At 34.5% G+C, this 26,109-nt stretch overlaps 2 protein-coding genes across 6 annotated transcripts; one reads left to right on the top strand and one right to left on the bottom strand.

The window, feature by feature from the left end:
• The first annotated feature begins 113 nt into the window (after window positions 1–113).
• On the top strand, window positions 114–3,125 carry LOC117123487. Its single transcript, XM_033269434.1, has 5 exons — window positions 114–256; window positions 769–1,045; window positions 1,276–1,422; window positions 1,713–2,053; window positions 2,772–3,125. Exons 1-5 carry the CDS (start codon window positions 180–182, stop codon window positions 2,977–2,979), a joined length of 1,050 nt encoding a protein of 349 aa, XP_033125325.1. The 5' UTR covers window positions 114–179; the 3' UTR covers window positions 2,980–3,125.
• On the bottom strand, window positions 2,987–26,109 carry LOC117123465 (inositol hexakisphosphate and diphosphoinositol-pentakisphosphate kinase 2-like). 5 transcript variants are annotated; one of them, XM_033269386.1, is made up of 24 exons: window positions 25,760–26,109; window positions 23,541–23,654; window positions 22,873–23,198; window positions 22,394–22,488; window positions 22,034–22,182; window positions 21,419–21,520; window positions 20,051–20,212; window positions 19,314–19,435; window positions 18,716–18,817; window positions 16,321–16,407; window positions 15,643–15,923; window positions 13,161–13,175; window positions 12,964–12,969; window positions 9,246–9,368; window positions 8,640–8,761; window positions 8,031–8,143; window positions 7,706–7,769; window positions 7,430–7,571; window positions 6,476–6,705; window positions 6,020–6,265; window positions 5,668–5,898; window positions 4,983–5,265; window positions 4,684–4,809; window positions 2,987–4,371 (listed from the first exon to the last, which is right to left on the bottom strand). In XM_033269386.1, the coding sequence occupies exons 2-24, from the start codon at window positions 23,622–23,624 to the stop codon at window positions 3,875–3,877; spliced, it is 3,708 nt and encodes a 1,235-aa protein (XP_033125277.1). In that variant the 5' UTR covers window positions 23,625–23,654; window positions 25,760–26,109; the 3' UTR covers window positions 2,987–3,874. The 5 variants fall into 5 exon arrangements, with proteins under 5 accessions (XP_033125277.1, XP_033125285.1, XP_033125295.1 ...); XM_033269394.1 differs by having other exon boundaries at window positions 25,786–26,109; XM_033269404.1 differs by lacking the exon at window positions 12,964–12,969.

Below are 26,109 nucleotides of genomic sequence, written 5' to 3'. Positions count from 1 at the left end.
ATAATAAAGTACAATATTATTGTTATATATGTATACAATTTATGTCAATAATAAAAGGTACCAGTACAAAAATGAAAAGTAATTACAGTAACAACAATACCCTGGCAATGTAGACTTAACCTTTTAAATCGGAGCTATCCTGTGTCTGTTGTTATTGATCCCGTTGCCGTTCATGGAGGATGACCATCGTGGGCATTCAATCATCTTGGTCGGCCTGTGGTGACCAATTGCTAGACAATTTACTTTATATAAACAGGTATGAATAATATCTAGCAAGGAAATATCATATACGTTTAGATTAACCTGACTACCCACCCCCAGAGAGGCAGAATCTAACCTGGTCTGGATTGCTAACGGTCTTGAGTGAGGCTTGATCATGGGCTAGTCACGCCTACACTAGCTAGTAGTACTAGGCCCAGGCTAGTACTACTACTACTACTACTACAACTAGTGGAGTAGACTGAGGGACCTTGTCCTCGATGGAGGCAGGACGGATAAATGAGAATAGTTATACTGAAAAAAGGCCAAGTTAAGCACATTAAAATTGAAAATTGACCAAAACAATTATTAACTGTAGTTTAAGCAAGTATTCCATACAGTATACAACTTTGACTTTGTAGTGCAATATAGTACTACACAAGTTATTTATGTTAATAGTTTTCTGTAGAATTGTGAATTATGTGTGTATTTTGATCATACAACTGATATAAAAAGTCTAGGACTAGCTATGTTTCCACAGTCAAATATTTATGATTTCATTTTTTTCAGACTACCTTCTGAGGAAATTGAAATGTGTCTCCAGTCAACTGAGCTTCGACCAGAAAATTTATCCAGCTCAGAACGATGCCAAATTGTGTTAACTATTCATAACAACATGGCATTAAATGAGCTATGTATTTGGTGTAGCGCTCGGCATATAGAAGTTTATGAGGGTCATGATTCCTATTTAGAAACGGTTAAAGGAAAGGCCAAGCAATCTAATGGGAACAATTTGTACTGGCATTCGTTCGTATGTGAGAGACCATTGGATAATATCACACTAAAGGTATAAATAAGGCCAGAATATTAAATACAAAAATATTTTTAAAACTTGTCCCCTTCTCTAATCTTTTAATCAACTATGCAAAATTCCAAACATCCTATACAGAACAATTAGTTCATGTGTTCCCAGGCCTGATCAACACCTATTTTAGTAGCTTAAATTGGATTATTAAAACATAACAGACTAAATCATAGCGCTTACTAATTATACTGTATATTCCTATATATTTATAGTTTGTTTCATTGCAAAAGAAAGAGAAGCTAGAGCTGACTGGTATCTGGCTTGCGTTGGAGCAGAGCCATCATGTACCCGACAACAGTAAGCTAGTAAATATGGAACAAGTGGATCGGATGCTGCTTACTGAGCAAGTGGAGACTAGTGCAAGTAGAATCTATATATTCAACAATTGTAATTACATTAGCATTACAATTGACCTTTCTGCTATGCTCACCCATTGGCATTGTAAATGTACGCATACATTGCATTTGTGGGACAACATGTGTGGTTGTGTGACAAGTGGTATTCTGATTGGTCAGTTGTTAAGTCTTATTGACACTCTGAAAAAGTGTTTTGTAAATTTGATTAGTTTTCTATGTGGAGAAACACTGCGAGTTAATTCTTAGGTGCTATACAGATCCTTATTATAGTACTGTACTCTTTTTTTTTACAGGGCCAGGCTATGTTGCGGCAGCTGATCTCATCCCTTCCAGCAAACCCGCCCCCCTCTACCACACCATCACAGACAAACCCTCTTCTCCCCATGATGCTTCAGATGTTTACAAAAAGTGCTACATCACAAGCACCAGAGGCTAGGAAAATAAATACACTTGAACATTTTGCCAAACAGCTGCTATGCGATCAAGCAAGTAAAGACAAATCAGCTAAGATAGGATGCGATGATGATCAAAATTTAAGCGATAAGTTGAAATCGGTAGAATTTCATGAAGAAAAATATTCCAGTGAAGCAACATCTTCAGAAATGGAAAAAGAGGAAATAAACAAACAAGCAGTGTAAGTATATCATGCATAAATATTAGATGGCTAACATTTAATTTATATAAATTAGCTGGTAACAGGACTTATCCAGGATTTTTTGTTAGGGGCTACCAAAAATTTCTGATGGTTTGTATCAGTTAAGAGCTACCTCAGCCCCACCATGTGAGTATGGTTGATAGACTAATACTTTCAGAGGTCTTGAATATAAGTTTTAATTTTGGCCAACTTATATTTCCTACAGTAGTAATATAAAAACATGCATGTTGCTAGCCCCTTCCCCCGGGAAATCACTGTAAGCTTTTTGTTGTAAAAATTCTGTAAATCAGTAAAATCTGAATTGTTTTACAGTGGTGATAACATATTTGGTACTTCTATAGGAGCAAAAGATTGTCTGTATAGTATTGCAACAAAGTTGCAGGTGACAATTGAAGTTAACAAAAACATACCATTAATATGTACTGAAATGTGTCAGTACATTTTGTTGAAGTCTCTGAAAAAGGCCCAATTTTCCCCTATATCTTCTGTAAATTGTACATAAAGTACTGTATAAGTACAATACTGGTTTTCAAAGTCTTAGTTGTTGAGTGTCCTGTAATAAATAATCAGGGAGGGTTACAAGAAGTACACTGTAGAAGTCTATTATTGTAACCAATCTGCTGCAGAAATGGTGGGACAACCATTTGTTATACAGTAACCACTCCTGATATTTCTAGTACCTATATTTCCTTCCCAGATCGACAAGCTCAGTAACATGTTCCTGTGGAGCAAACCTAGAAGCCAGACTAACAAGGGTGCTTGAAGAGATGGAAACACGTTTACAAGCCAAGTTCCAAGAGATGGATGACTATCAGCATCACATGGACAGGAAATTCCAGATGCTGGAAAATAAATTTCAAGACTTGATGAAAGAAAATGACTCTTTACACAAAGGAAATACATGACATATTCTATGGAATAGCAGTGAATTTATTCATAGGCATATTTCAAGGAAATATTTTTGGAGAATTCAGGATACAATCAGTTTTGCTTTAAAGTACTGTATATATTATCCCTTTATGCAACACATTAAAAAGCAATTTTTAACTTACTTAGTGTATTCTAATATTTGAAACATTCTGTACATTGGTCTATTTAAGCCTTTGGAATGAAGATGGCAGGACTTCAACCCAGGACACTGAGATTAGAAGGATTGGTGCTAAGCTAACAATGTACAATACTTGATGTTGACAAACAGCAGCTATTTCAGTTTAGTTTAAATTTTGTAGTACAGGACAAACATATAATTCAATTTTTAAATAGTGGTTTAAAAACCTAAATGGCAGTAGTCACAGAATATTTTTTCCAGTTAAATTACTGGGCATTAAATACATCGTTTTAATACCAATTATACAAAATCACTATTATTTATACAAATTTACATAGCTATTATACACATCAGCAGTCTCATATTTTTCAGTCACTTCTTGCACAAATTTCATTAGCTCAAGTGAACACATTTTGTATTAGGATGATTGCACAAACACTTGATACTCTAAAATTAGATTACAGGGATCTATTTGATCACGGACCAAACGAACAAATGCTAATCACCATACTAAACAGATAATAATAATTAATATGTACCCTCGGTACCTAACAGAGATAGCAGGATATAGTGTGGTCATAAATTTAATCAAGAATGATTATTAATCTGTTAAATGATGATGTCAAGGATTCTGATACAAGCTTTTTCTTTAATACAAAACATGTTAGGTTTTTAAATTTTCATTCCTTGATTTTTCAGTTATTCTTAAAATCAATAAGATGATTAGAAAGATGGCGGAGGATAATTTTGGTTTAATGACCATCTAATCGTGGATAATGATCTTTAGGGGATGATCCTGGGGTTAGATCCGGAGGAGTGAGCAATGAGAGATCATTCCATGTGTGCTTAGACAGGGCTTGTTCTGAGCTCGAACCTCGGAGGCCTGATTCAGGACCGTCTACATTGTCCAATGAATTGAAGTCCAGGCTTTTGAAGAATTCGGGGAAATCAAACGAACGGTTTTCCGTTGGTGACGGCAAGGCGCTTGAGACATTCGATGATGGATTGGATGAGGATCTGCTTAAGAGCGAGGCTTCACCGTCTTTATACACCAAGGTGGTTGGGAGAACACGCTTCGGAGTAAAGGTATTCAGTTTGAAGGTGCTTGGTGGCGGTGTTTCAAGATTGGTTCGGCACGAATTTAGGCTTGTGACTTTCTCAAGGAAATAATCAACCTGTTTCAGTGACAAAGAGTTGTGTAAGGTTTCTAACGGTCGTATTGATGGCATTGATGCTCCATTGTCAAATCCTGCATGGAAGAAAATACATGTATGGTTTCATTCTGCAGTATTGCTTTCTGTTTTAATCTTATTCTGCAATTATATACTGTATTTATGTAATATAAAAAAAGTAAATAGGAACAATGGTAAAATTAAAGAAAAGGCTGAGGCTAGAGGACAGTGGTGATTGTATACTGTATATATATAAAAAAACATTTTTAATCAAACTTTAATTTTCTTCTTTTAAAAAATTGTTATTTATTAGATTTTATTGGAAGGTGGGCGGTGGTTGCTCTTGGAACTGTGCTTTTTTTCAATCACTGACATTTAAGTTGACTTACCTGGAAGAATACTGAATTCAGTAAACCTCCTTTTGTATGCGCCCTCATTTTCATGACCATGGCTTGGCAAATCGGGTACGCTGTGAACGTTTAACAGACCCTTGCTGAACAGACTTGTTTGAGGACCTGGAGATAAAAAATTGTAATCTACGGTATTCAATTACTTTTTTTAAATTGACAAGTACATGAAATGAAATGATATGTAAAATATGATAGAATAAAGATAATTAGAAAGTAAATGTCCAAAAAGAGAAATATCATGAAATTAAAATATTGTAAGGAATTTTAATAATATTTACCAACTTGCGAATGCTTATCATCTAGAAAATCACGACTAAAAAACTTTGGTGGTGTTCCTTCATTCCGAGGAGGTGGTGTGCTGTTATCGGAAGTTTTTCTTTCTCGATTGGCAACTGAAATCTCTGGGTAACTCTTCCTCCCTCTGTGAGGGTTGATGAAGTTGGTAGGAGGAGAGAAGCCTACTTGTTGGCTCTCTTCTTCCATTGGACTCATGCAGAACACATCCTCAGCAGCGCTTACAAGGTCGTCCATAGAATCAACTTCAACGTCTGGGACTGCAGCCTAAAACATAATTAATATTTTTATATATTATATATTGTGTTTTCCTTGATAAATGCACCTTTTACATTGCATTGTTGACATGCTGCCAAAATGCTATGTTTTGGCCTTAAATACAAATTTGCTACAGCCCCCTATCTTTGTTTTTGCTGGACACTATCAAGCTCTCCACAATCATTGGACTTGGTTATAAGGTTTAAACACTGGATTTAGTGGCTTACGTGGGCCTAAATCAAGGCATTGCTAATAAAAGAAAAAATATTTCAGGTAAGATAAAATATGTGTTAAAAACTTTAAACCAGATGCTCAGAAACGGCTTCTGCCAACTTGAAACCATGAACTTATCATTCATTACACTTCAATGATTATTTAGTAATTACAAAATAATGATCAGCGAAAACCTACCTTGCTCCTACTATAGCTAGGCCGAAAGCCACAACTCTCCGGCACTTCAAAGTTATCCTCGTAGCCTCGTGCCCCTGGGCTGAAGTGCAATTCAACATGGAATCTATCCTCTGATGACGGGTCTTTCTTGGGGTCCTCGTACAGCATGATAACAATCTGTGACATATAGTTTAGTTCTCGCACTGCGCTCAGGTATTCCATGGCGCGTTTCCACTGCGGGTCGCTGGTTTCCTAATTACATAAAATAAAATAAAACAGAATTATTTTTTCTTTCTTTTTTTCTGTCCCAAACAGTACAAACATACGGGCATGACAAGGGTCCAAAACAAGTTAATTTTATTATCAAACTTACATCACACAAGCCGCCATAGCGTATGCAAGATAGCAGAGAATGGATATGACTCTCACTCGTGAAATAAAGCCGAGAACGCACATGGCGATCAGGTGTCATCACATCACGTGTGTACCGTGGGTTCAAACGAGAGGTGAACTCCTCATCTTTAATGTTGCGCATCAGATCACCTTTAATCTTCTGGAGGAGTGGAGTACATATTCCAGTTCCAATATCAAGTTTATCTTTGGCTGTAATTCCATATTCCTTTAAAAAATGACAGTAAACACCAATATTGACTTAATTTACAATAATTGATATTCATTACATTACGGCAGATAATAAAGATTAACGTTAACAATATTATTATCATCACCATCATGTATCACTATTGTGATGCTGTTATTACTATGACAAACTTTTGTATCATCTCCAAATAAAACAATACCTTGATGAAGAATGGAATATTCCATTTACCTGAGGGATGATCACATCAGCCATTGCCTGTGCACAAGCATAGAGGCCCCAGAGGTCTTCACTCTCTATAAATGATCTATTATGCAGCATGTCGTATTTGACGCAGTCATATATGTCGGGGATCTTGGTGATGTCGAAGTGACTCTTCTTCTGCATAAAGAAATCTTTCTCAAGCTTAGCCCATCGTCTCAGCATTAACTCCAATGTTTCGTTATGGTAAAGTACTACACCTGTTGATAACAATAAAATAAATATCTTTTATTTCTCATGCTTTTAAAAAAATCCACAAAATACAGTAACACAAGGGTGAGCATCAAAGTGAATTTTTGATTTAACACTGTGGGCCGCACACCAACTCCAACATTTTCAGGAAAACCTTCACATACTGCTTTCATGCTCCTTTTTGCTAAGTTTTAATATTACTCTTTTCAGGCTATCGGAGTTGGGCTCTAAAAACAAGGGGTTTTCTAGCCAAAGATGCCACCAAGCCCGCATGTGGCCCATAGGCCGTACTTTGCCCACCTATGCACACTAGCAGATAAACCTTGGGATACACATTTAAATACAGTACACCATAACAAACAACCTGACAGAACCCAAAGAATAGATCACAGGACTACCACATGTCCCAGGTCTCCCACAACTCGTGGGAGTCTCCTGGAAATCGAGAAGGCCACCGGCACTCCAGTGAGCATGCGAGAATCTCTCAAATAATAATCAATCTCCTGAAAATTCACGATATTTGCATGTTTTTGCTACTGCATTACCAATGTCTCCCGGAAGTCACCACCATGCACAGTAAAATATAACTACATGATATGTTAAATAAGCTTATTTAAACAGGTCTCCTGGATGTGGATTTTTTCAACTTTGCACCCCTGGACTATACATTGATACACACAAACACAAGCACTCTCAAAACCCTCTGACTTTTGGGATTATCCATATTCTTACCTTTGGAGGAGGGATCTTGAATCTTCTGTTTAATCAAACTGATTAACGACCGAATAAGGCCAAGAATATGTTGGCATTTCTCAAATGGATTTTTAATGAACATCATTGATTCAGTGATTGACTTCTGGCCACATGGGTTCAACTGTAAACGAAATCAGATACAACAAATTAAAATGATTTGAAAATTAACTAATAAGTTTACAAATTACAAGATTATAAAAATATTGTGTTTATAAAAAGTCATCTTTAGAGAATGTGTTTTAATTGCAAATTTACCTTATCAAAATCTGATGCTTGGAACTTCTGGTTGCTGAACATGTCGTATAGCTTGGATTTCACTCTTATCAAAAAACAATAATATCAAATACTCAACATTCACCACCAGCAAAAACCTCCCCCTTTTTTTTTTAATAACAAATAGAAAGGATAACTAAAGTTAGCACCCAAACTGTAGTATGTGATTAACCAGGTAGATTATGCAAATGTACCTCAGTTGGTAGATGGTTAGTCTTTAACTTCTCAGGCCCAGGAAATGAAACTGATTTTGTAATAATATTCCACTAACAAAAAACAACTGAAGGAGAATATTCTGAAGACTTACTTTCCTTGCAATGATATGGATTCCTTATCATGGTCCAGGAGTCCGGTAGTGTTGGCACTTTTTACCATCTGCACTAGAATTGGTGTCAACTCCCCCTCCAGTGCCAGCATACCCTACAATTTGTATTTAAATAAATGAGATTCTGTCTCTTGTGCATGAAAATAATTAGATATTTAAGAGAATGAGTGACATGGACAAATTTGGTTTGTGTTATTCATAAGATTGAAACACATTGCAGGGATAATTTTTTTTGGTTACGTTAGAATTTTGATGAGCTAATCTGAATGGAGTCTTCATCCAAATACCTACAGACCTACGACAGCACCGCGTATTATGGTCAGAAAACAAGGAGATAATCGACTACTCTTCAAAGAGTGTACCAAATTCTTTTTCTTCTCAATACATAGTCAAAATTATCAGTAATGAATGTAAAACGCACATAAATATCACAAAATACTGATATTATATTAGTGATTTTTGTAAAGAACATAGGTAGAAGTATGGATATATGGTAGTGGTGTGAAGTTTTGTGAGACCAATGTAATACAGTAACCCTCTAGACATGTTCACATAAATTAAGGCAGTCCATAAATTTAACAGAAGTCATACCTTAGTGAATGATGCAGCTGTCATTTGAACTCTGCCCTCATCTGATGCGTAGATTTTCAGGTCGTGTCGATACGTACTGTGGAGCCTCAACAAACCACAGCCAGGAAAACCAGCATAATCACCTGGACAGAAAAAATATGCTTAATTGTTAATTCATTACATGCTACAAACTAATTCTCTGCTACATTACATTTATGTACATGCTTATCACAATTATTGTATAACAATTTTTTTATTTTTTGAATGCTACACAATTCTGCACCTCATTCTGACATGCTAAACCTCCTTCATACTACGCCACATTTTAGGAATGTTACCTAAATTTTTTAATGGACGGTAATTTACATATTTGTAGCATCAGATCATTGATTACATACAAAAAACATGAACATGCTACAGCTTACTAAATGCATGCCACACCTATGGTATGCTACACATCATAGTACTCTTAATATTATGCTATCTTACATCTCATTCATGGAATGAAATCTTGAAAATGCTACACTAAAATTTTTGCTACACACTTACACTGTAGGTAAGGCATTTCATTGTCATGTGCTCCATCTTAAAAGAGATAAATGTAAAAATAATTTACCATAAACTTACCTGAGCCACCTGGGTAGATACACCTGAAAGCCTGTCCCAGCTCCTCAGCCTGAATCCTACCAGTGGGAGTCAATTCTCCACCCCATTTAAGAATCAATAATAGAGACGGTTCATTCCTTGGCTCTGAACAATAAATGAATAAAAGATTTACACATCATATTTCATGTACTACAGCAGTAGGCAGAACACTGAAAGGGTAATATATACCAGGGTCCCAAGTTGGAAGAAGTCTTAGGACTCCTGATATACTGTAGGTGGCATATGGTTAGTTATAAATGGCATATGGGTGGTCCATTAATGACATATTGTGATAATCCATAGAACTATTAGATGGCATGTTTGTGGCTCATAGCTAAATGAGAAATATGTGGTGCACAGATAATGTACGAATGGTTCATATGATGTGGTTGATAAGACAATACATGGATAATTCATAGATGCCACATGGGTGATAATTAGATGTTGCAAGGGGGTGAATAGAAGTAGCGTTGATGTTTAACAAATATATACATGGGAGATCTAGTATTGATACATTATTCTGAAGACTATATAAAAAAAATTTAAACAAATAAGAATGGTTGATATGGTACAGTGCGTCAGCATTAGCAAAAAGCATACACATACCAACAGTGCAATACCTATGTAATACTCGGTCAGTGGAAAGGCTGAGGAGAAGAGGTTACTGAGGCTAGTTAGGTATAAATATGATACAATTAGTGAGCAGCATTAGCAGAAATTAGTACTGAAAAGTGAAATACCCCATTCTATAATGGACATCTATGCTGGAGAAATGGGAAACTGTAATATTAGGAATGACCAGTAAGTTAATGAAGCGGGAGTAAAAATACTGTATAATTAAATTTGTGTCATAGAAAATGTAAGACTGGTAGATGGTACATTGATGGAGGATAAAGATTGTAAAAAAAAGTGTTATTTGGGGGTGTGGGAATTAATTTCAAATTGTAAAAGGTGAATTAATTGTAACACTGAAATAATAATGGGATCAAATTATGTATGACAACATGACACTGGTAAAAGGCTTTAAAAGTTTACATACTACATATACACACCAAAAATGTTTTATTACGAGAAAGGTTGTGGAAATTAATGAGTAACTATATTGATACATTTGATATATCATATGATTATTATTATCCGTTAAAACAACATTAGTTTGTTACTGATTGTCAGAATTGTGAAGCTGGTCATGAGATATATAAAAAGATGTGATGTTGAGACAGATATTTTAAGTTTGCCATATCAGAGAGGGTAGAGAGAATGAAAAGGAGAAGGGGAAAGAAAGAATTCCAAATTGGATGGAATGATACAATACATTAAAGAACTGTGACAATCTGACAAGAATATTGTGCAAAAAAACCACAATATATGCTCTAAGCTCTGTCTAGACACACTATTACCATGTGACAAAATACCTGTGATTTGCCCTTATATTTATTTAAACAATGTGTTGTGAGGGCTGTCCATCCACATGAAGCTAATCACTTGAAACTCTCAATACATACACATTTTTATTTATTTATTTATTCAGATTTAGATAAAAAATTACAGACAGACATCCAAAAGGCTGTATATGAATGTATTACAAAAATAGCAACGTTATACATGTACAGTTAAAAAACACCAACATTTAAGAAATTCACAGAGAAAGTACAGTATTACAAAAAAAGTTATACAGTTAAAAAAACACCAAAATGTAAAAAAAATTCACATCACAAAGAAAAAAAAAATTAAAATGGAAAAAAAAAAAGAAAAAAAGGAAGAGATAAAAAATGCATGTAAAAAACACAAATGAAAATAGAAAAAAAAAGAAAAGCTAAACACAATTTATGTAGACAGCCAAATTCTTTTATCTCTATAAGAGAGGGACTGTGAGCTAGCCAAACACAAGAATTAGCAGATGGGCCAATAAGAATGTCCAAGGTTATAATGAGTATCAGGCAATATATTAAAATATATATATATTTACAAAATGGAACTAACCGGAACCAAGCAAACGTGTCATATACGGTATAGCAGAGTTACAAAATCTATTTGTTCTACATTTTGGAACCTGCAGGTTATTAGAGTTGCGGAGGTTACGACTATGTCGTGAACTATTAGACGGAGGCAGAAATCGTCTAAATGTTTTGGAATTGAGTAACTGATTTGCAAACAAGATCAGAGCAGGCTCTGGTGTATGATTGGTAATTACCACGATTGATTATTTTTAAAGCACGTTTCTGGACTCTTTCAATATCATTACATTAATCTTGGGTAATAGAGGAGTGCTACACTGGTGCAGCATATTCAACTATTGGACGAATGTATATACAGCCACTAAATCCTCGGTTGAAGCATTAAATTTCCTAAGTGAAAAAAGAATGAACAAACTTTTGGAAGCCCTGCTGATAATGTCAGCCACATAGACATCCCACTTGAGGTTCTCTTGAATAGACACTCCAAGTAGTTTACATTGTTTAACAGATTCTATATCAAAACCACTAATTTTGAATTGGGATCCAGGAATAGGAGCACGGGAAAAATTTAGATTCATGACTTTACACTTAGAAGGCTTAGGGACCATATCATTGAGTGCACACCAAACATCCAAAGAATTAAGTTGCAGCTGTAGATCACCAGTTGGTGCAGTTTTAACATTTCCTACCTCGCCTAATGTTAGGTCATCTACATATTTCCATCGATTATTAGAATCAACCACTGCATTGTTGATCATGACAGTAAACAGCAGTGGACCCAGTTTTGTCCCCTGAGGGACACCACTTGAGGTATCCATACTGCGGGAAAATGTTCCTTTAAATGGGACCTTTAGAGATCTTCCACTTAAAAAGCTACATATAACCGGGGTAACGGAAGGCGCAATATCTAAATCAATAAGTTTCCTGATCAGAGTGTTGTGGTTGATTCTATCAAAAGCAGTTTCAAAATCAATTTAAGGTAAGTTAGGGAATTTATTGATAAACTGATGATTAAAGAATAAAGAATTTGATTAAAAGTAAATAATTTTAATTTTTAAAATGGGTGTAATATGACATCATCATGCCCATATATGGGCAAATCACAGATATTTGTCACAGAAAATTTGATAGTGTGGACAGACCTTTAGATTGAACTGTCACTGCAGATTCAAAGATTTACTGTCTGTACATACATTTAAAAAATCAGCTCTGAAAAATTCAATCAAAACAATGAATTACTCATTTAAAAGAATATCAGTTTGAATTTAGTTTCAGTTTTAATTAGTTTCAATTAGAAACCACCTCTAATTAAAGACCACTTTTCTGTGGTCCCAAATAAATAAACATCTTTTATTTTTATTATTCTAATTAGAGACCAAAACTGCTAAAGACCATGGAAACTCCGGTCCCAAAAGTAGTCTTTAATTGGAGGGAGACCTGTAATTTAAAGTTTTTGTTGAATTACAAAATTTTAGTCAATTTAATTTGGTTCTATAAAAATAATAAACAAATTGAATTGTATTATTTATGTATCTGTTAGGCCTACTTGAAAAGGAATATAATTTCTTATTCTAATTTTCTATTTAAAGTAAAGCAATTCACATATTGATTGTCATTTTTCTAGTTTATTAATAGCTAACAACAGACACTATATCTTCACGGTGAGTGCAAAAATCAATAACTGCTATATACCGACATGTTATTGTTTGTGGGGTAAATCAGAGAAATGCATCATCTCTCACCTGATACTGAAACAAGAAAATAATTTACAAGAACCAAAATCCAAAAGAAAATATTAAGAACATATGTTATGTGTCTATTATTAGTTCATTTTCCATTGTATATTTTTTGCACATCTTTAGGTAACAATGCATCGTTGATTACAGTATAATGTTAAATTACATACAAGCAGTTTAAAACATAAACAATGAATTTTTACCTGGTTTTGCCAGTTCTTTTTAACAGTTCATGAAAAAGGTAATAACAATAACTGTTATTATAATTTTTATTATTATAATTATCTATTATTAAAATATTATTAATATTATAATTACTTAGTATTATACTAGGATTTTCATTTAGATCAAGAAAAAAGTTCTAAATCATTTTTAATATATAATCTGAACTAATACTACCATGATTATTTTTAAATTGACATATTTCGTCATTATATTGATAAAGTAATAATCATAATAATAATAATAATAGAAATAATAATAATAATGTTAATAACAGCAGCAGCCGCCGCAGCAGGAGCAGCAGCAACAACAACAACAACAACAACAACAACAACAACAACAACAACAACAATAATAATAAAAATAATGATCTGTCATTCTACAAATTATTGTGTATAACTACTATTAGCAGTAACTGTACAATATAATATGTATATCATCCATGAAGGCAAAATAGGTTATTTGATCATATAACTTTATTTTATTATTGTCATCTTCTGAACTACCAGCAGCAGCATGCATTGGAGTCATTGTGATGAAATTTAAAGATTAAAAAAATATTTAGAATGGGTGCATATTTTGCTATAATTTAGTAATATTATTATTCCTTAATATTAGTGATGATTACTACAATAGCATTATTAAACATTATTCAACCTTGCAATATCCATTATTCTTATTAGCCAATCAAGAATATTTATTAAGTAATACTATAAAAAATAAATGGAACATCTAATCAAGATTAAAGCATGTATGATTTTAGCTACAATCATTCGATCTCGCATCACAAAGGTAAAGTATGATTTGAAGATTTTATGGAGTTAAAGTGCCGATGTCACTGTCAGTCAAGATAATATTCTGCTATTTTTGCTGAAAGTAATACAAAGAAACCTTAAATGTTGTGATATTATTAGCTTAATTTCACAAAGCATGATTAATTTCGAAGAGCATTTATTTGCATCTATCTCCCCTTCTCATTTGATTTAATTTTTGTCATTCAATTTTTTGTCTCTCTGAGTGACACAGCAGACAATATTGATAAGATTTTGATATTAAATACTTGTGTGAGACATCTAATAAACAAGTTTTCTTTTTACTTCATCAGACTAAAGTCAGAAACACAGCTTTGAGCTGACATGCCAGAAAGCTCATTCCTTTGCATTTCAAACTCTGCAATGCTGTAAATGTTTGCCACTCGCCTCACAGGTGTCTGTTTAACTTCAAAACCCATGTCGATAACCATAAACATAGACAAAGTCATTTGCCAACCACTTCCGTAAAATGTGATCAAACATCTGATGCCTATCTTATGAAAACAAATTTGGCAGTCAATGAATAAGTATTTGCTATCGAAGTCTGAAAAGATTTACAGTCAACTCTCCCAATACCGACCACCCTTCAGACCGTCCACTTTGACCGGTTTTCCGGACAAACCGGTTTAGAGAACGTCCGTTTACCTACCTTGGTTCCCCGACCTTGAGTCGATAATAAGCCTAGGCCTAGCAAGCTACAGCAGATAGGTACACCACACTGCATCATGTACTGTGTAGGCCTACTGACCTGAGAACGTCATTTAAAATTCATGTTTTACTTTATTTTTACATTATTTATGTTGTACGTACCTATTTTTTTTTTTGTGTCGAAGTCTATTATCAATAAAAATTTACACAAAAAAACTTAATGTGTATCGTAATTTATGTAATAAGTGTCAGTGTTATTTTTCATTCGATCGCCATAATCTGCTTCGCTTCAACGTGGTTGCACGCTTGATTGGTTTTCGATGCCGCTGGCATAACCTTGGTGGGTCACTGAACGCTAAAAATAAGTGCTAACTTATGCAGCACCCCCTAAACTGCGTCAGCAAATAGAAAACAGTCAGAGGTGACAGTCAAAGTGTCATGCGCAATTGTTTTTATGAAATCAATAGCCTTATGTTGGGACCGATTGGTTTGCCTTAGCGTGAGAATGAATGCAAAATGTGAGGATACGTTCCTCACATTTTTTATCAGTTTATTATACAAATGAAATCTAGGCTTATTGAAATTAATTAATTAATGCGCTATCGGCGTGTCACACGAGCAACACTAACGATCGTACACGTGGTGTTGTTCTGTGATTGATAGTTGTTATTTGGAGTTAGTCGATGTGTCTCCGATGATTTATTTAACATATTTCGTCAATAAATCATCTTTTTAAACCGGCCGTCCGGTTTTCAGAAGGTAATTTTATTGTTCCGGACTTAAGAATATGGCCGGAATTCGGAATTGGGAGATCCAGTTTTCAGAAAGTATTTTAATACAGTAAGAATATGAATGATCTTGAGACTTTAAAAAACGACCGGTTTTGCGTGAAATCCGGTTTTCTGGGTGGTCGGTATTGGGAGAGTTGACTGTACTAGATTGCCAATGCAAGCAGTGATTTTCAGATAAAAAAAACTGATTTATGTATTATGTCTGCACTTACCTTCTTCGCTACTTGAATGTTTTGGGTTTCCGTTTGGTTGATATTTCAACTGCACTTTGCGATTGATTCCTGAGAAGTGGCCGTACATCTCCAAGACAGCCTTCAGCTGTTCTAGCTTTGATTCTCGTTCGCATATCTCTCGTTTTTCGCCAACTTTTTGCCGCTGTAATTCCTCGAGGAGATACCTTGCAACATCCAGCACCTCCTGCAACTGTTTTGGCCGTTTTAATTTGATTTTACCTTTTGTCATTCCATCATACTTCTCAAATAGCTGGAAAAATCTATAGAAACAATTTTATAACTGTAATAATAATTCAAACAGAAACGCACAATAAGTAACAAGTATATGTTGTGATTGGAGATGCCAAGAGTTATATACTACAATGCTCGTGGAGTTATGATCCTATCCCAATGCATAATTTAGTTATGGTTGGTGTATGTGGGTATACTAGAATTTTAGTTAGGTAGCGACTACACAGTTATATTACGGTTGCTGTATGGTGGTTGCTAGAACGTTAGTCAATTAAGCTTTAACAAAAAGCATTTTTGAGTTTGATGGAATTTATTATGTAGAACATTACATTTCATTTACTTCAAAGCACAAACATCATTTTACAGAAGATGAATAAATTAATAATTAAAACAGAAAATAATTTATAGTATTTGAATATCTCATACTTTGGATGTTTGACTTCCATTTTCATCTTTTGCTTTGGTGTTCTGTCACCATGACGAATAACTGCAATTACACACCGCAGTTCCATCCTGAAAAAAGAACAACACAATGAAGATTTAATCTCCACCTATATAAATAAAATAGCTAAGAATAGAGTAATACTCCAGAATGGCTACAATCTTGCACCCTATTGGGCTAGTTACTTACCAAACCAAACGATTTAAAGATGCAAATTATTTTTATTGCAACTATGAACTGTAACACACAGAAGTTGAATTTACAAAAACCACCATGTTCTTTCACATACAAGGTTGTCAAGAAGTGGTAGGGTGGGGGTTTTGGGGTAATGTGGGATTATGCGATAGGGTTGTGATTATGGGGTAGGGTGGGTGTTATGGGGTTGTGATGTGTGGGTTTTCGAGTCCAAGGTCCATGCTCCTTCCATATTAATAGTCAGCAATCTAAGATTGTCCAACATGGCTGTCAGAAAGGGGAAAGGCTTTTGGAAAGGGGTGTTAGTGAGATGTGGTGAGATAAGGTGTGTGCAGAGTCCTTAATATTTTGGGCTCACACAACAGGCAGTTGAAAGAAAATGATTAAACTTTAGCTTGTAGCTGCTAATGTGTTTCAAAATTCTCCCAATGGCTCCACAATTAAGTCTAAACAATTGCTAAATTTTTTGAGAATTGTGATGACATGTTCTGAACACAAGGGACAGTACCACTTTAATTTTAGGTAATGATGCTAAATAATTAGATAATTAGATAATATTAGATAATTATTCATTATTTCTTATTTCCTCATTGTTTAGGAAATATTCATTTTCAAGAGTAGCACTCAATCAGCCACTAATTAATTACTTCTAAATGTTGACTTCCTTTTGTAAGTCATGAAACTTTGACATAAAGTTCATGGGTTTGTTTTTCAATCATTATTTCTTTATTTATTTCTTTATAATCTTGACAGTTTAGGCCAAGTCAAAAAAAAAAGTAGTTTCTCAGTCTGAATATTTTGAAAAAGGAAGAATGTGGGCACTTTTTTTTTACTCCGAGATGGCAAATCCAAGATGGTCGATGGAAAATGGCTACTACTTTCTCATTTTTACCAAGTAGACACATTGAAAGCAAATAAAAGAAACACTAGACATGATAAATACCATATGTATCCCCAACCACAAATGATCGAGAGAGGAATTTTACTGATGTGAGTTAGCCAGATTTTCGTACATTTTGTAAAACAAACAAAATTTGTTGAGGCAGAGAAAATGAATGCGCGAGAGGACGAGAAACTAGTATTTTTTTTTATTTGGCCTTAAATGGTAATTCACATGTATGACTGCCAATGAGTAGAAGATACATTAAATCATAATTCATGTTTATTGATGAAGTTTAGATACTGAATTAAATTTAAACTTGGCATGCAAGAAGACCCACTTAATACAACACTAATAATGAATAATTATGTTGATAATAAATTAAAAGTCATAATCTTATTATTATTATAATTATCATTTTTAATATGTGGCAAAGACAAGCCAAACCAGTCACTCGTCGCAAAAATTTTTAGTTATTAATACAGGGTTAAACAGTAAAATGAGAGCTATATTGGTAAAAGAATCATTTAAATCCGACATTTGGTTATAAAGTTAGAAGCGTTTAAACATACAACTGGTTAAAGAACAATATTTGAGAAATCGGCCTTCAAAGTTTACGATTTTGGGCATTTCTCAGGCAGAAACCATCACCAAATTGTTAAAAATTGTTGTTTTAACATTGAAAATGGGGAAAATAACAGCATATCATGATATATATATATAAGTTAGTTTAGTGCAATAAAATAGATTTCAAAAATGTTAACATTTCAGCATGTTTTGGCCATTATCTCTGAAACAGGATTTGCAACGAGTGACTAGTTTGGCTTTGCCTCATATGTAAAATTTTATATAAAATTATATTATTATTACTATATGTTTACTCTTATTATTATTAATATGAAGTAGTGATGGTGCTATATGAATAAAATATAAGTATCAAAATATTTTTCTCCAAATTTGAGATATTTTCTAGATGTTTACTATAATTTGTAATTTCCATTTTGATCTCTGTGTATTCATGCATACACTACCATGTCCGGCAAACAAGTATTAATAAGGTGTAAGTTTATACTGTACATGTGGCAAACAAAAACTTGCTTTATATATAGGCAGTAACAGCTTCTCTTGCGCAATAAGTTCTCTATCAAATTATCCGCTGTCTGCAAATTGACAAACTTCTACAAAGAGTCAGTTAGTCCCCTCTGAACTGAATATTGCATTTAAGATATTTCTACAAAACTGTAAAATTGATAAAAATTAATAAATGCTAAATTTAAAACAAAAATAACAAACATGTTCCTTACATTGTTCCAGATGTTGTTGGGACCATTGGGATTTCCTCTTCCAGCCGGAATATTTCCCATGGAATGTTGTACTTGGGTGCCATCTTACGCATTACCATGTTTCTAGGGAACAAGAAATATTCTGTAACCTATATAATTTACATCAATTTATGTTAAATATCAAAATACTATAAAAGTTGATATGATGATGTCCTGAAAAACAGTATTATTACAGAAAAGTTTCTTTATCTATCTATCCTGTATTAAATAAAGGTAAAAAATCTGGAAATTCTTTTGAATATTCATCCAAGGGAGGTGCTATACTAACTGCATATATAGAAACTCCATAATTCATAAAATACATTTAATAATTAGTTGCAGCAACGGATTATATTTGTCTTCCCTTATTTACAAACGGCTACATGTCTACAATTTGAATACATACCCAATCTACGGGAGAAAGATATCTAACACAAATTGTGCAAGAAATGAAAAAATTCAGTGAAATGTGCACTTAATCAGGACTAGTGCCAGAAAATGCATTGTTCACTTCCCTAATAAAAGTGATTTTTAGCATATGCTAAATCTGTGATTACTTATTAAGAACATATCTTAATACCCAAGTATCTTTGCACAATCATCATAATATTTCTTGGAATTCTTGACAAAGCTGAATCCATTTACATCACATACATACGATTTTCCATTTGCTCTCAATAAATCAAAACCACAAACAGTTTGCTGTAATGTAAGAAAGACATTAGTATGAATAACAAACATTCATAATTTTTGACACAATCATAGCTGTAAAATTGGGATAATAATTCTTTTCATTTGTAAATTTTCAAGATATTAGATTTACTTCAGAACTAGTAAACAAGTAATGACAGTTTACATTATTACACTTTGTACAGGTCTTAGTTAATTTCACTTCCTAGGATTTTTTAAAAGTAAAATTAGCCAAATAGCATTTAAACTAAATGAACATATAATCAAGTCGTGTTAGTTTGCATTATTACCCTTTGGAGATGTCTGGATTTCAAGTACAGTAGTAGAATAGAGTAGAGACTGCTCTGCTATGTGAAATATTCCTGGATTTTGCATCCAAAGGATGTAGGTAACTCACACTAGGATCCCCTGGGAGAGAGGATTACTCTGGGAAATGATCCAATTATGACAGAAAGTACAAAGAGTACAGAAAGTATAATCAAGAATTTGAGTCTAATGATAGATACATGAAAAGTTTTCTAACATCTTATGTTAGATCTACATGATAAGCAAAATAAAAACCATATTTATTAGTTATTAGTGATATAAAACTTTTGTTGGCAAAACTGCGAAATCTCAATGACTTACCTTGAATGCTAAGCATACTTTTCTTGCAATCAGCTTTTCCTGATTCGTCAATATCACAGGGTATCGCACTTCTTTGCCATCTTTGTCACGTTCAACTTTCCCATCAAGTGCTGGGGACTTCCTAGCTTCTGCATGTGCATAGTCTGGCCCAACAGTGTACACCTTAAATATGATATATATAATTAAAGTTGTTCTTCTGTCTTAAACAAACAACTTTATAGTCAATATTTCTATATTATTTGCAACTTTTTTATTAGAAATGTATGCATAGAAATGTATATCATAAATTTACCCTAACATGATTTTATATTTTACTATGAACTGTTTCGAAAGTTCAACATTAAGCAATTGGTGTTGCTTTGAAGGGTGCAGGGTAGAGTTGGAACTCAAGTCTGAATTTATTTACTAAGTCATCAGGCCAAAATTTGCAGAACGCTTCTGCAAACGATAGGAGAGATAAATAATAATAAAGGGAAAAAAAATTGATTTCATTGCAAATGCATGTTCACTGTGGATCATTGCAAAATTCTGTTTACAATGTACATGAAGGGGAGATGAAAAGCAATTAACAATGGGAGGAAATTATTTCAAGGAAATAGATTGCAAAACGGTTAATTACACATAAATCAAGCCAACCAGAATTACAGAAGAATAACCTTGTCATATATTGTTGTTGTATCTCAGTAAAATATGTGGTTTACATTTTAGGGGCTTCAGTATATGCCAAGCCTGAATAACAATCAATATTCAACAATAATTAGTACAGTTCCTCAATAGAACATAATGCAAAGCTCTTGGATAATGCTGCTAAGGTCACATGAAAAGAGAGCAAAATGTATGTAAACATGTAACATGTAATAACATACGTGAATGTGCAACAGGCATGTACAGTATTCCTGCCCCTGTGCTGATTGGTCATTTGTCAAGTCTGACTGACACTCAGGGAATGGTCAATTAATATTGATTGGATGTGTGATTAATATTCATTGGATGTATGATTAATATTCACTGGATGTTTGATTTCTCAACTTGATTTGTGGCTTTTCAAAGTTTCTCTAATCTTAAAAAACTAGTAAATTGGATTTAATGTGAAGTTGGGCTATGTGCTTTAAATCAGGCAAAATATATTAGAGACAACAAATAATTCTCTATAATTCCAATCTTAGTGTATGCCGTTTCACTTTCTTGATGCATTAATCTTGTTCAATTGTTAGTTTATCATTTAAGTTATTTGGTGATTGATGCACCTCTTGCTGAGTGCTGCTGATATAAATGGGGTCTGTCAATAAATTATTATTATTATCATTACTTACTGAGGATTTTGCTAAATGGTTGCCATTATTAAAATGATTAAATATTCAATAATACCTTGACATCTGTCCCGTCAGTTGGCATAAATTCTTCATAGATAAATGAACCCCGGTCTCTTAGGGAGCTGTTTGATGAGTAGACACTGCTACGACTACCAATCTATTCATATTAACATATTTTATCAAGATATTTCATCAATCTAGCTTACCAGAATATAATATATAATATAATATAACATACAAGAAGTATAACATATTTCATTAAACAACATAATGATTATCAGTACAACAAACACTGAATAGGACAAGTCCTTGGTGAAAATGGGTAGAGTAACAGTTGTAATTTAGACTGGAAGATAGGGACTTCAAATCCCATATCTATGTTTTTGACCTTTTCTTGGTCAATGTTTACCATCTACAAACACTCCACAAGGAGTGGAGGAGATTGCACATTGTGTGTTATGTTTTAACTGTTTCCATTGACAACACAAACATTTATATCAAGCTAAAAGCCTAGCGGTCAATTTCTTATTTGATTTACCCCTTCCTCATTAACCTATTAATCATCATCCTTTGTTCTGAGAACACAGAAATTCATTTTTCTTTGTTGACAATATATATAAGCAAAGTGAAACAATAGCGGTGATGTTTACAACAAACTATTACCAGGTACCTTTCTGAATAATCTCTGGCTGCCTCCACCTGCAGACTGAGGGTAGTAAATGTATACGTTGTGATCTTCAGCATCAACAGGTTTCTCAACAAAAGGCTTCTGGAACGTCATGCCACAAACTTCGATTTGATCATCATTGTCAGATATTTCTGAGGAAAAAAATAGGTTTATCCAGGTAAATTAATTATGAAATACACTGATTTACTGGCTCTCAGTCAAATGGATAATTGTATTCAATTACTACTTGCACTACTTTATTTTCTACGTAAATAACATTGAAGTGTTGTGCAAAGATTGGTTGGCACACACTTTAGCTAATTAGGAAAAATTATGAGGCATTACAGATGCTGATGTTCTTACCTTCTTCTTCTGGAACACTGTTAATATCTCGGTTTAAAACTGCATACCTTGGTAACCCTATGCTTTCTTCCTTCAAAATCCTATAAACTTCCCTCCTGCAAAAAAGAAATGGTAGAGATACCCATCAGATACAACTTGAACAAAACTTAATCAAATTAGACACATTTAAAACAAATCATTTTATATTTGAGACTTATAATTTACTGGTTGCAGGTCAATCAACAGTTTGAATTCATTGGTCTATAAGTTTTCATCATGATATAAAACCAAGACATCACAATCATTAAAAACATGACAATAGCATATTTATTACTGGTGATTAGAACATAATTATTACTAAGAACACGATCATAGTCCTAAGTCTGCACCACCACAATCACAGCTGTAATTAGAGACATTTGCATAGAACACATTAAAAAACACTGCCCCACTCCCCCCTCAACTACGACCATCAATATCATCACCACAAACATATTTACCGGTCTCTTAACTTGTACTGGCTAGGGAGATCATTAATAACATAGGTGTTCCTAAGTTGAGAATAGGCAATTGCTTTGTCCAATGGAAACCCAGTAGAGAAGAACGAGATCAGGCAATCACAATGCGGCCAGTCCTCCACCGGTTCCTTCAAGATCATCTCCTCATCAAAAATATCAATCGTGATGCCTTCAAATTTTCCAAGCCGATCTAAAATCTCATGCATTGGTTTTGAATGCGATTTCTTTTTCATGGCACAAATTCCGATAATAATTTTAATGCTGTCTGTGCTACTCATGTTCCCACGACTAAAACTGTCACAGGAGTCCTATGGAAAAACAAAAGACACCAAAACAAGTGAACAGATATAATTGGAAAAACAAAGAAAAGAAGAACTCCAAGGCAGCACCCAAACCTCAGTATGGGGATATTCCCTTGCCGCTGCAGGGATTTATCAAAATGTACCCTTTCCAGCACCGGTTGAGTTTTGGCCACAGGGATGCCTATCCTGGCAGCACTATAAAAAAGCTAGCTGGCAAGGAATGGAAAAAGAGGAATCAAAAACATGTTGATTTATAAATAAAACTTTAAAAAAAAAATGGATGGCAACTTACGTATAGATAATGGCAAAGAATTCCAATATAAACCAATATTAATGTATGGATCTTACCTCACTACTGAATGACTGAGCCACTGCCTCCTCACCACCCAGAAAGAAGGAGGCTTTTGGTGGAGCTGCTAATCCTTCCTCCATTGGGAAACACGTTAATTCCTCAAGTAATACCTTATTAAATAGAAGTAAAAAATATAAATATATTACAATTTTCCTATTTGTTTTTGAAGTTGATAGTATAAGAATAAAAACCATTTAAGGCTAACTGTAAATAAAGACAATAAGCAAAAAAAACATTGATAAAAATCTGTATGGCAAACATTATCCTGATGATGAACACAAGATAAAATAATTTTTTTAGTTAAAACACAAACAACCCAAACAGCTGGCCATGCCTAGACTAACATTTATAGCTCACCATTTTCAATGTGTGGCTGATTTCGAGATCAATTAAAATACAATGACAAAATCTAGGCAATACAGCAATAAGACCACCAACTAGAAAAGAACCTCACTGCTATAACTAATTTAAGAGATGAGGCAATAGTTGGTTGTTCAGTGACACAATGCTCAGAGCTTTGTCAACACAGTTGTCCGACAAGTTTCCTGGCAGATCAGCTTTCACTTTAAGTATTAATGATATTATATCATGAACCAATCAGAGAATAAGAGCTTGTGTTGCAAAAACTTTATTGCCTGACTAATTAGGATCAGATACAATATTTAGAGCCTTGAATCAGGGGCTCAAAATACTGGCAGAGTGGTGATTTTTGTTGCTTTTCATTTAAATTTCCTTATCTTTGTTTCTTTGGTTTAGTTAAATAGCCCTATATTGTTTGCATTGAGCTAAAAATGAATTGCCTACTTGTTTATTTGAGTATATTTTTAGTTGAAAATCAGAATGGTAAAAATTGTTCTTATCAGTGGTGGTGCAGGGATTTGCCCAATCGGGGTCTGATGTCCCTGACAGCAGTGGCGGCGCCAGCTAGGGGAGGGGGGCAGCAGGAACTTAAGACCCCCCCACCAGACAGGTCAAAAACCCCCATCGAACAAACCTTGTCAGGCAGTCGGACTAAAAAATATATAAAAATAGGCCCACGCCAAGCCAACACTTATCTGTCACAATCAGAGAGTGTCATTTCTGGCCATCCGGAAGTTCCTATTCTTAAAAAAATCTCATTTGGATGGGGGAACGCCCTCTCAACCCTTCCCCCAGCTCGGACCTACGAGCCCAAGTCCCCACTGTCAGACAGCTCAGCACCCTCCCCCCCAGAAAATATATCCTAGAGCCACCACTGGCCGACTACGATAGTGTTAGTGGACGTGTTCAGGCATCGCTAAAAATCTCATTGGAAACTGACAATTTAGGGGTTTCAAAGGCTTATTTATTCAAATTTAGGGTCTACTAATATGTAAAAAATACCTTCCTGACAATTTTTTTTTTTCTATACGGTTGGGACAGGGTCTCCCCAAAGGGCCCTGCCCTCACCACCCCACCACCAACTATCTTTGATGTTTAACTTAGCCTCTTATACAAAGGGGCGGGCTTAGTGGAAAGGTCCAATTATTACAGGATGGAACGATACATATAGGCCAGGGGTGGGCATAAAAATCGGTCGGATGGCCAAAGTGAATTTTTGATTTAACATCGAGGACACCTCCAAGCACTGCTTTTACATCACTTTATTGTCAGTTTCAATGTTACTTTTTACATATGATTGGTTAAGACAGTAAAAAACAAGGTGTCTTCTAGACAATTTTGATTGGTGGGCCGCAAACATAGGGTTTTTAATTTAGTGTCACGGGCTGCAAAAAAATCGCTGACAGGTCGCTTGTGGCCCGCAGGCCGCACTTTGCCCACCCCTGATATAGGCATACCGAGTCTCTTATAGTACTACTACTAGGCCTAGTAGGAGGGTTTAGGAAGTGAAAGTTGGGGGAAGCTAAATAGGCCTAATTGTTTTTAGTTTAAAAAAAAACCTGTCAGAGGAATTTAACCCAGGATTGGAAGGTAAGCATCTTCATCACTAAGATATACAAGTCTAATCAAGAGACAGGTAAACTATTCCTATAGCCTTTCTTTTATTCAGATCATATAGACCTAAAGCTGAAGTAAGGCCTAGGCCTAGCTAGAAACCAAAAAATGTCATCACATCTTTAATCATTAACATGGAAACAAGACAAAGGTTTATAAATGAACAATCAACATTTAGGCAGACTATTTTATATAAGGATTCTTTGTGATCTGATCACTGATGGATATTTATATAACTTACACAAATCAACACACAAAAATGATTACAATAGAAACCAAGATCGAGACTTCCTATCTAGTCTGCAGCAGCCCAATACGATGAAGACGCGCTGGACTGGGCCTTGGCTTGGTTCTGTGGCTTGCTTTATCTGGCTAGGCCTAGGTTATTTAGCTACAGAAATAAAGTGATGTACACTCTTCCCCCAATCAACATCTACATCTGAAGGTATAGTTGCTACATTGTGTCACATTATGAAAATATCGTTGAAAAATAAACTGGCTGTGTAAAGAAAAACAACAGTAAGCCAACACTAGGCCTAGCTATCGGATAATTCACGGCCCATGTGACTGCAATATGCTGGCCATCACTGC

This window comes from Anneissia japonica, unplaced genomic scaffold, assembly GCF_011630105.1.
Source record: "Anneissia japonica isolate Jap-2015-1 unplaced genomic scaffold, ASM1163010v1 scaffold288292_len1863012_cov191, whole genome shotgun sequence".
Taxonomy (NCBI): Eukaryota; Metazoa; Echinodermata; class Crinoidea; order Comatulida; family Comatulidae; genus Anneissia; species Anneissia japonica.
This window is presented reverse-complemented; position numbering and strand designations above follow the sequence as displayed.